At 45.8% G+C, this 11,927-nt stretch overlaps 1 protein-coding gene across 1 annotated transcript in view; it reads left to right on the top strand.

Annotated features, from left to right (window-relative positions):
- Positions 1-371: 371 nt before the first annotated feature.
- Positions 372-11,927, top strand: part of TMEM132D (transmembrane protein 132D) — an 835,380-nt gene continuing 823,824 nt past the window's right edge. The window contains exon 1 of the mRNA XM_043902103.1: positions 372-714. Coding sequence (XP_043758038.1) covers positions 636-714 — 79 coding nt within the window. The 5' untranslated portion in view covers positions 372-635. The remainder of the gene's footprint in view (positions 715-11,927) is intronic.

Raw genomic sequence — 11,927 nt, 5'->3', positions numbered from 1 at the left:
CCGGTCGTGCGCGCCGCGCGCTTAGGGCCCCTCGAGCTTGAGCCCGGGCGGGAACCGGGCCGGGGCGGGCGGCGCGGGGAGTGACTGCTCCCAGCCAAACTTTGGCGCCGGTGCGCGCCCCGGGGCGCGGCCGGGCGGGATGGGGGCCGTGCGCCCGGGCGCCCCGCGCCGCTCCGGGCGCCCGGCCACCCGGCCGGGGGTCCTCGCGCCGCCTCCGCCCGCGCCCCGGGCGCCGCAGCCCGGCCGCCCCGCCGCCCGTTAGCCTACCCGAGTCCCCGCGCTCCCGGAGGCGCCCTTTGGGGGCCACCTGGGGGCCAGTCCTCGCTGGGTAAACGGAAAGGAACAAATTCGCGTGGATGAAAATAAAAATATCCTGGTGGGGGTGACAGGGAGGTGGGGTTTGCCTGCGCGCGCGTTGGACTCGGGAGAGCAACTCCGGAGCCGCGTGCGGTGTCGCCTCCCGGCCGGCCATGGACTGGCGGGAGGAGGGCGCAGGGCGCCGCGGCCGCTCGCGCCCCTAGCCCGGTGCTGCCTCGCCTTCCCGTCCCGCTCCCACCCTCGGGGAGCTTGGCGACCCTGTCTTCATCGCCCAGACGGCGCCGGGGAGCCGCGGATCTGCGCTCCGGGTCTCCGGGATGTGCGCGTCTGAGATGGGGACGCTGTGGCACCATTGGTCCCCCCTGCTCATCAGCCTGGCCGCCCTCTTCTCCAAAGGTGAGGAGACGCCGCCGCCGCCGCCTGGGGCCCCGGGACGAACTTTGCTGGGACTCAGTGTGTGGGAGGGTGTGCGTGGATGGGGGTGGCCGGGAGAGTGGGTGTGGGTGTGCGTTGGTGCGTGTGCACGCGCGCGCGTGCGGCAGCCAAGGTCCCCAGCGGCCCCTTTGCAGCAGGTGCCTCCCGGGAAGACTTGGGCGGGAGGCCCTGAGTGAGAGTGCCAAGGGCGGAAAAATAGCCCGGTCCACCTGGCAGCCTCGGGGAGGGGGTCGCGTGGAGAACCTGGAAAGGAGACGTGGGCCCTGCGAAGGCTGAGGAAGCTGTCCGAGGCAGGGATTGACATGACCTCCTGGAAAGGTTCTGGAATTTGGACTTGAGTTTTTCTGCTGGCAGGCACCCGTGAGGATATAATTCCAGAGCGCGCCTCTGTATGGGAATGCAGTTGAGTGCATCCGTCGGCTGCGACGCCTAGGAGATGGGGCCAGCTCTGGAGAAGTGGCCCTGAGTTTCTCCAAGAGAGGTTTTGGGGGCGGGCTTCTCTTCCTTTGCCTTCTGTGGCTTTTTGTCCGGGGGCAGCATCCATGAGGGTTGGGCGCAGAGTTTAAACCGTGCTTATCACCTGTGTTTCCCCAGCAGAGCCCCTGATTTGCAGCTGCCAGAAAAGCCGGGATTCCCCATCTGCTTCCCTTCTGTTAGCATCCCTCTCTGTCATTGGTACAGCAAGTTGGAATGCTCAGGACACGAATTCCTTGAAGGGAAATTATTTGATTCACACGTGAGGTTGTAGAAAGGATCAGCAATTCTTCCTGCTTACTGATCAGGACTCTTTATTTGTATGTGGTTCCTTCTCCCAAGAGCCTCTTTCCTACAGAGAGAGAGAGAGAGAGATTAGAAGAAATGTGGAGCTTTTTAGCAGTCTCCCATGTGTGTCCCCAAATCCCTGTAAACAGATTTTTGTTCTCCGGAGAAGATTTCCTAGATGAGATCGCTCTCAGAAACTTCAAAGCCAATTATCATGCACAGAGCCTTTTAATTACAGGAATTTTCTGTTCTCAGAGCCCTTCCGGCATCGCTGAGGTTACATTGCTTTAGATCTGACAATAGCCGGCTTTTGTGCTGGTGTGATTTAGGAAGAGGGTGACCCATGCCCACTCTGCTTGGCTGTCTTTTCAAGTGTGGTCTAATGGGCTCATGTCTCCTAATTATGAGTTAGAACAATTCTGAGGGCCAGTGCCTCGGGGGGTTTTGATGTGCACAAGAAGACACAAGAAAAGGTTGATGAATTTGGTGAAGCCAACCCAGGCAGACGTGAGGTTAAAAAAACCTGAATCCACAGCAACAGCAGCCCAGCAGGCTTGCCTATTGCTACGAGGCATGTTTTTTATTGGTTGTCACTTGATTTGATAATAGGAATGGACTCCTGTGTTTTATGCTGCAGTAACAAGGTTTTACTAAGAAAGGTACAGAATAGCTTTGTAAATATGACCAAACTATTGTGTTTCCTTGGTTAGGTACTTAGTTCTCTTACTGATCTCCTCATTAGACCCGGTAGGGTTGAAAAGAAATGTATTTCCCCTGATAGTCTCTTGAACTTTTTCAAGAGGAAACACTGAAAATGTCCTTAAAATGAGAAACTCTGATGTGAAGGTCTTGGCTTGTGGAAAGATGCCATAAGCCCAGCCTATGGCATATTTTGAGCTGAACACCCCTAAAACCATTCTGTCCTATAAAATTTCCTGGTGCGGATAATAATGGTGTTTTAAATGCAGGGACCGTGCAGTTCTTTTTCCATTAGGTTCAAGTCACTTTGCGCTCTCAGATCCTCTGACTGCCTCAAAGTTCTGAACCAGCTTGAAATCCAAGATGGACTGTATTTCAGAGGATTTTGATTGGAAGAAAACATATGCATAGACACACACCCATCCAAAGTGCCCAGTTTATCTGGGTCCAATGGAAAGATGGAGATTATTACCAAGTACTAAGTAATGCTTTAGTATATTATTGTTTTTACTGCATTGCTCTAGTTCTTTCTAAAGATGAAGCCTTAAAGGAACAGATGTGCACATTTTAATAACAGGCTAAAGTCTTTGAACTTCACATTTGTTTAAATTTTATGCACAGGAAGTGATTGGACGTAGAGCAACCTCATAGATATTTTGAAAATCAAATAAAAATAAAATTTCATTGCTTGCACTTCTATCCCTTGGGAACTGGGAACTCTACTGTGACACAAAAAGTTTGATCAGCACTGTTGTCATAGATCTTTTGAAAATCAAATAAAAATAAAATTTCATTGCTTGCAGTTCTATCCCTTGGGGACTGGGAACTCTACTATGACACAGAAAGTTTGATCAGTACTGTTGTCAGGCGGTCCCAGCCTTTACTGGAGAATGGTCTTTATGTCAAGTCGTCAGAGGGCTTGTGTCTTAAGTTTAGGATATAATCTTACTTGAAAACTTCATGCAGATGACAGCTATGCCGGCTTGCAAATGTGGTTTACTATGTTGCTATTGGCCTCGTGGAAGGGGGCAGGGCATGGGAAGGAAAGGGGCCCAAAGACAAATTAATGAGACTGTTAAAGCAGGTTCACCTGTCGGCCACAGAGTGAGGCCAGACAAACTGAAACGTCAGAATTTGGAACAGAGAAAGGTTTATTGCAGGACCATGCAAGGAGACAGGTGGCTTCTGCCCTAAAAAGCCTCGAGCTCCCTGAAGAGTTTTGGCAAAGCATTTTCAAAAGCCAAGTAAGGGAGGTGAGGTCATAGGGTACCTGATCAAATGGTGCACAATTCTCTGGCTGATGATGAGGGAACAGGGCGGGGTCACAGGGGTTGCCTTTATCTATCTTTAGGCTCCAGGGAGCACAGGGCTATGTGCTGTCCCGTCCTCAAGTAGTTAACATCTTCCATTTGGTGGTGGGGTTTCTTGTCTGCAAAACAACTCAGGAAATGTGCATCAAATACTACTACCTAGGTACTTCAGAGAGGAGCTAAAGCAGAGGATATGGGGAAAGGCCTGTCCCAGGAAGGTCCCAGGGGTTCCTTCTCTTACAAGACTGTGCGTGCGTTAGTCGCTCAGTCATGTCTGACTCTTAGTGACCCCATAGACTGTAGCCTGCCAGGCTCCTCTGTCTATGGAATTCTCCAGGCAAGAATACTGGAGTGGGTTGCCATTTCCTTCTCTAGAGAATCTTCCCGACCCAAGGATCGAACTCTGGTCTCCTGCGTTGCAGGCAGATTCTTTACCATCTGAACTACTAGACTTACTAGGCTAGCGAGAGGCAAAGAGCTGGGCAGGCTTTCAATACAAAATCAGGAAGGTGGCCAGATGTAGGCTGCTTGTCATGACCCTGACCTGCATCCCCCAGAGTTGTGTTTTCTTGCAAATACCAATGAGAAGCAGACACTCAGAGGCCTGGAATCCCAGGAGAGGAGCTACTGGGGTGATGGGGCACCGTCTCCAGGCTGTGCCGGTCACGTGCTCCACCTGCATCCAGAGCAGTACAGCCAGCCTGCTGGGCAGAGGCATTGTGAGGTCACCTGCAGAGTGTTTCCACCTTGATAGCTTTCTTCTTAGGTCAGAACTGAAGTATCTGGGTGGCCAAGCATCACCTCTTATTTAGGAATATCCTCCCACATCCTATCCTTCTGGACTGGAAGGAGCTTCAGTTTACAGTGACACTTTGGGCTCTCGGGGAGGAAGACATATTCCAGGAGGGAGCATTTTGGGGCAGGGGGCTGTGTTTGAGAGAGAGAAACTAGCCTTCATTGCTTACATTTAAACAGTGTCAAAATTAAAGGGCTAGGAAATGGGGAGACCATGAAATTTCATTTTTCCTGAATTAGAAACTTAAATGCTAAATATGATTTTATAAAAAATACTTAAATGCATAGAAAGTTAGAATGCTAAGTATTCAGATCTGCTTAATTTAGTTCAGTTCTGAAAGCCAAGGGAAAATGAAAAACAAAACAAAAACTCTGAAAATACCCTATTGCAGAAGCTTACTTGTTGTTCAGTTGCTAAGTCATGTCTGACTCTTTGAGACCCCATGGACTGTGGCATGCCTAAACTTCCCAGTCCTTTAGTATCTCCCAGAGTTTGCTCAAACTCATGTCCATTGAGTCAGCGATGCCATCCAACCATCTCATCCTCTGTTGCCCCCTTCTCCTCCTGCCTTCAATCTTTCCCAGCATCAGGGTCTTTTCCAGTGAGTTGGCTCTTTACATCAGGTGGCCAAAGTATTGGAGCTTCAAATTCAACATCAGTCTTTCCAATGAATATTCAGGGTTGACTTACTTTAGGATTGACTAGTTTGATATCCTTGCTGTCCAAGGGACCCTCAAGAGTCTTCTCCAATACCATGGTTCAAAAGCATCAATTCTTTGGCACTCAGCCTTCTTTATGGTCCAGCTCTCACACCTGTACGTGATTACTGGAAAAACTGTACCTTTGACTATATGGACTTTTGACTTTTACATTTTTACACTTCTGCACTTTACCCTTGACTTTTACATTTTTAAAATTTATCTATCCATTTATACATTCACCAGTTTATTTAACCAGTCATTATCCATCCATCTATGTGTTCATCCATATATCCCTCCATTTATCCATCCTTTCATCCATGTGTCCATCCATCCATCTGTTCTTTCATCTATGTAGCCACCTATCCATCCTTAAGTCTAAAAAATTTGATAATCCAAAAAAAAATTTCAAAGAGCACAGAGCCATGCAGGAACTATTTGCCAGTGTTCTGAGGACACAGGATTAGGAAGGTGTAAAGTCATTGCTCAGAGAAGGCAATGGCAACCCGCTCCAGTACTCTTGCCTGGAAAATCCCATGGACAGAGGAGTCTGGTAGGCTGCAGTCCATTGGGTGGCTAAGAGTTGGACACGACTGAGCGACTTCACTTTCACTTTTCACTTTCATGCATTGGAGGAGGAAATGGCAACTCACTCCAGTATTCTTGCCTAGAGAATCCCAGGGATGGGGGAGCCTGGTGGGCTGCCGTCTCTGGGGTCGCACAGAGCTGGACACGACTGAAGTGACTTAGCAGCAGCAGCAGCAGCAGCAGAGTCGTTGCTGGCCATTTCTCTAGCTTGTAAAGTGCACAAATCATCCACGATTTTAAGTCGTGAGCTCAGACCCCTCCCGTTCCGTGTTCAGTTCCTTCTTCCTTTCCTCTTCTGCTTTTCTTGGTCCCCTCTGCTTCTTTATTTTATCACAGTAGCTGCTTTTGGAGCACCAGTTGGTTTATTACAGACTTTATGCCGGCCGTAGGATTCCAGCAGTGAGAAGAACCCGCACCAATAAGGTTACTATCCTCCCAGAACTGGCAGTGTATAGAGGAGACAGAGAAAAGTGTTTAACTATATAAAATTGTAAGACTTCTCTGGTGGTCTAGTGGTTAACATTCCGCACTCCCAGTCCTGGGGGCATGGTTTGATCCTTGGTCTGGGACCTAAGATCCTGCGTGCTGCTTGGCACAGTCAAAAAAAAAAGTAATTATCCATTATGTAAAAATGTTATATAAAGAAATGCCAGCTTTCAACTGCGATGTGCTAGAGGCACAGAGCAATCATCTCTGAGTACAGGTATGTTGGCCTTGAACTTCGCGCATCTGAGGAGTGGCTTAGTGTTACGGAGAGCGGGTTTATGAGAGGGAGGTGCAGACACGTACGTGGACTCCAGAGAGCAGTGTGGCTGGGCTGGAGCTTGTGGTACTGCATGAAGGGACAGGATGGCAAGGGGCCACCCTGACCAGGGGACAGGCAGCGGTCAGGTGGGGAGTGGAGGTATCCATGGCATCCAACGCTAGCCTCCTGCATTGGCAGGTGAATTCTTTACTTCTGAACCACCCAGGTAACTCTACTGGTAAAGAATCCACCTGCCAATGCAGGAGGCATAAGAGGCGTGGGCTCTGTCCCTGGGTTGGGAAGATCCCCTAGAGGAAGGCATGGCAACCCTCTCCAGTATTCTTGCCTGGAGAATCCCATGGACAGATGAGGCTAGCGGGCTACAGTCCATGGGGTTTTGAAGAGTCAGAAATGACTGAAGCGACTTAGCGCGCACTCATGAGTCACCAGGGAAAGCCCAGATGTCAGGCACAGATGAACTTTAATCAGAGGGCCTGTAAATTTCTTGTAGCTTCCTTAACATCTTACCACAAACAAGGTGACTTAAAACAACAGAACTTCATTCTAGCATAGTCCTAGAGCCAGTAGTCCAAAATCAATATCCTTGGGCCAAAGTCAAGGTGTTGGCTAGAGGCTTTAGGGGAGAATCTCTTGGCTCCTGGTGACTGCCTGTCGTCCTTACTTTATGGCAGCATCACTGCAATTTTCAAGGTTGCTGTCTTCCCATCTCCGTCTGTTCCATCCTCAAACCTTCTCTTTTGTGTTAAACCTCCTATGCTTCCCTCTTACATAAAGATACAAGTGATTGGATTTAGGGACCCCTGGGAATAATCTGGATTGTTTCCCATAGTACTGTAATCACATCTATGAAGACCCCCTCCCTTCCCCCTTCCCCCTAAATAAGGAACATTCACAGGTTCAAGGGATTTGCACATAGATATCTTTTGGAGGGCACTTTTTATAGGGGTAACATTTTATTTATTTATTTATTTTTTCAATTATTTTTATTAGTTGGAGGCTAATTACTTTACAATATTGTAGTGGTTTTTGCCATACATTGACATGAATCAGCCATGGATTTACATGTGTTCCCCATCCCGATCCCCTCTCCCACCTCCCTCCCCATCCCATCCCTCTGGGTCATCCCAGTGCACCAGCCCCGAGCACCCGTCTCATGCATCCAACCTGGACTGGCGATCTGTTTCAGGGGTAACATTTTAAAACTATTTTCTGTCTCCTCTCTAAAGTTTTCAGTACCTCTAGAAGCAACATCTATGTATTTTTCTATCTGTTTTCTCTCCAGTACTTAGTATAGTACTTTAGACCCTGCAGGGGCACAATAAGTTTTTAAGTATCCTTAGGACTGTAAATTACTGTTAAAAGAAACTTTGTGTGACAGTAAAATGGTTTGATGCTGGTTTCATTTTTTTCTCCAGTAATTCAAAGTGCCGCAGGACATACTTTGGTCGATAATAATAACAGCAAATTTTAAAGTAATTATTGCATGCCAGACACTGAGCTGAGTGATTGATGAAAATGGTTTTTGTGAATTTGCAGATAAACCCAGTGGGGTGGATTTTATTCACCCCATTTTGTAGATGCAGAAATGGAGACTCGGAGAAGTAGCATCCAAGATCTTACAACTAAAGCAGCACAGTCTGAATTCTGACGCTGAAGCGCCTCGCTGTTAGCTGTTTTACATCCTGCTCATGTTTATGTATGTTACTAAAAACAAATGCCTTTGTCAGGCAAAAATTACGTCTGGTGCTGGACTTGATAAACTTTGCGTACAGAGTGGTTTCCCTGGAATTTCAGCTCCGAGCCTTGGATGTGGTTGGCGCTCATTATTTGTTGCAGGAAATGAATAAGTGAATATCCTGGTTTTTTTTTTTTTAATTTTCTCAGTCTTCATTTTTCCAATTGCAGTTGGCAAAGATAGCAGAAAGGGATTAAAACATAGATTTTTAAATATAATTTTATTTATTTATTTGGCTGTGGTAGGTCTTGTTGCTGCTGCGGGCTCCTCTCTCGTTGCGGTGCGTGGGCCTCTCTGCGGTGGCCTGTCTTGCCGTGGAGCGTGGGCTCTGGGCACATGGGCTTCAGTCGCTGTGGCATGTGATCTCTAGAGCACAGGCTCAATAATTGCAGCTCATGGGCTTAGTTGCTCCGTGGCTTGTGAGATCTTCCCAGATCAGTGGTTGAACCCGTGTCTTCTGCACTGGCAAACTCAGATTCCCCTTTGCTGAGCTACCGGGAAGCCCCTAAAACATCGATTTTAATCCCAAGGCTGTCACAGGGGTGGAGGAGGTGATCTGATGATGAGACTTGGTGTGGTTGTCTCCGAGGCCAGGATGCTGAAGCATCTTCGGTTGCGCTCCCTGAATCCCAGGATCCCATCATTCATTCATCACCTCAGCCAACACGCACGGGTCCTGATATAGGGGAGACTGACGTGACCTCTGTTCTAACAAGACTAAAACTCTGTGTGACTCAGGTGGCCCTTTAGTACTGTTGTAAAAAAAGAGGAAGAAGCGTGCAGCATGAAGGCAGACAAATATTTTTCCTGTTTCCAAAAGGAGAATGTTAGATTCTGTGAACATATGGATCGGCGAGTTTAACTTATGATGCCAGACCACAAGCTTGAATGAGTTATGGGGAGAATATTGTGCAGGTTCTGGCAGAAGTGAGTGGTGATCACGGGAAACCAGGATGGATTTGTCATGACATGAGACCAGAGACTCAAGATATTTTGATAGCACTTTTATCATTCATTTAAAAATCTGCTTAAAAAAAATCTATAGGGAGAATTAAGAGGAGCAGCCAACAGGTTGAAGCCAGGGTTGTATTCATTTCAATGTCAGTTTTAAGGGCCCCTTTTATTTATTAAAAAAAATTTTTTTGGGGGGTCATTTTAATTGTACTGTTTTTCAAGATTTGGCAACTTTTAAAATTTATTTAAAAAATGTATATGTCAGGGTACTGATATGTTCTTAAAATCTTTATTATTTTTTATTGAAGGATAGTTGATTTACAATGTCGTGCCAATCTCTCTGTACGGCAAAGTGATTCAGTTATATCTGTATAGACATCTCTTTTTTATCTTCTTCTTTTCCGTTGTGGTTTATCACAAGATATTGAATATAGTTCACTGGGCTCTACAAGAGAACTTTATTGTTTAATATTTTGCATTTGCTGTTCCCAAACTCCCAGCCTTTAACTCCCCCTCCTCCCCTTGGGAACCACAAGTCTGTTCTCTATGTCCGTAAGTCTGTTTCTGTTTAATAGGTTCATTTGTGTCATTTCTTAGGTTCCACATGTCAGTAACATCATATGATACTTGTCTCTCTCTTTCTGACTTACTTCCTTTATCTCTAGGTGCGTCCATGTTGCTGCAAATGGCATTATTTCATTCTTTTTTTATGGCAGAGTAATATTCCCTTGTATATATGAACCATATCTTTATCCATTCATCTGTTGATGGACATTTAGGTTTCCATGTCTTGGCTATTATGAATAGTGTTGTTACGAACACAGGGGTGCATGTATCTTTTTGAATTATAATTTATCTGGATATGTGCCCAGGAGTGGGACTGCTAGATCATATGGTAATTCTATTTTTAGTTTTCTGAGGAACCTGCACACTGTTTTCCATAGTGGCTGCACCAACTTTCATTCACACCAACAGTGTAAGAGGGTTTCAAGGGTCCCTTTTATACAAATGTATCACCCAATATCTCTCTCCTGTTAACTCAGAAATTAAGAGTCTATAGGGAAGGAAGGCCCTTGAACTTAAACAAATTTGTGAAATACAGTCAAAAAGAGATTAAGCACATTTTGTCAGGACAGGACAGCAGTAACCAAGGTGAAAAATAACATTTGAAAGAGTTGAAAGGGAATAAAACTTTTCTCCCTCTCTTTTTTTTTTAACCAAAGCCTAGAAATGAGACTGAGATATACATTTGAAAAGACAGGAATTCACAAAGAATTTTTAGCCATTAGCGACATTGTTGTTTTCCATGTGAGAAACATAAATTCTGTTTTAGGGAGAGTTGCTGAGCAGACTTACTAAGTAAAGAAGGTGGAGGATAGATTTCATTTTTGTTGTTTTTGCTTCTGTGTTTGGTCAGGAAAGCAATGTTGGTAGGTTGGGGGGGATGCTTCAATTATAACACAGCTTGCTGAGGTTCTCAGATTCTGGACACAGGGACCACTGGTGGTCCAGTGGCCAAGACACCACGCTCCTAATGCAGGGGGCCTGGGTTCGATCCCTGGTTGGGGACGTAAGATCCCACATACCGTGGAATGACTAAGCCCATGAGCTCCAACTAGAGAGTCCTTGCGCTGCAGCAGTCCCAGGTGCCACAATGAAGACCTGATTCAGTCAAATAAATAAAATAAATATTAAAAAAAAATCTGTCTCCTTTCCAAGTTGCTTTTCTAAGAAATCCTTCTTAGGCCTTAGTACCAGGAAAAAAAAAAGAAAAGAAAAAGCTATGTTTATCCTGAGAAATAGTTTACACTTCATCCTAAGAACACCATGAATTTTCTAAGTGAATTTCCAATTGTCTGTCTTTGCTTGAACTCCTAGGAGTCTCGGAGCCAACTTCGCTATTTATAAGTCTAGGAACTTAAGAGACATATCTTGTGACTCAGCTCCAGCCTTGGCTTTATTTTATTTTCCTTATTCTGACTCTCTTGTCTGCCTCCTTGCCTACTTTTTCTATCCCAGTGCATTTATTTTTTGTATGCTGCTTCAAAGTAATCCTGACACAAGAGAGAGGTAAAAATAAATAATCTCACTCCCTGAAGATGACTGCTGCAACAGTTTGATGTCTTTCGTTTTAGTTGTTTCTCTATGAATTTTTGAAACAGTTGTGTTCACGTGGTCTCTGGGACACATAATTGGTTTTTTTTTTAACTTTTTATGAGTTCATATGTTTATGTAAGCATATTTCTCATGTTTTAAAAATGTATCACAAATATATTCTTAATGTCTGTGCCATAGCTTAAAATTTTCAACTCTTGCTACACAATTATATAATTTATGGGTTTTTTTTTTTTTTTTGGCCATTGTGAGGAAATCATTATCTTTGTGCATAATTTTTGCTTTGAGTTACTTTCTTAGAATCACAGTAGTTAATGATGGGGCCAAAGAATATAGATAGAGATTTACTGCCAAATTCTTTTCCAGAAGGGCTCACCTTTTTGTACAGGTGTTAGCGACAGCTGAACGTGACCATCATGTTGAACCCTGTTGCCCTTAGTGGTGGTACCGTGGGTGTCTGCTGTTCCCCTACAATCTTTGCAGAGTGCCTTGGTGGCCCTGAAAAGTATTCAGAACATAGATAGAACTTATGGATGCCAGAGGGAAAGATGAGAGAAGGGATAGTTAGGGAGTTCGGGATGGACATGTACACACTGCTCTAAATGGAAAACCAACAGAGACCTACTGTAGGTAGGAACTGTGTAGCAAGGAACTCTGCTCACTGCGATGTGGCTGCCTGGATGGGAGGGGGGTTTGGGGGAGAATGGATACTTGGATATGTATGGCTGAGTCCTTTCGATGTCCACCTGAA

This window comes from Cervus elaphus, chromosome 5 (assembly GCF_910594005.1).
Source record: "Cervus elaphus chromosome 5, mCerEla1.1, whole genome shotgun sequence".
In the NCBI taxonomy this organism is placed as follows: domain Eukaryota; kingdom Metazoa; phylum Chordata; class Mammalia; order Artiodactyla; family Cervidae; genus Cervus; species Cervus elaphus.
This window is presented reverse-complemented; position numbering and strand designations above follow the sequence as displayed.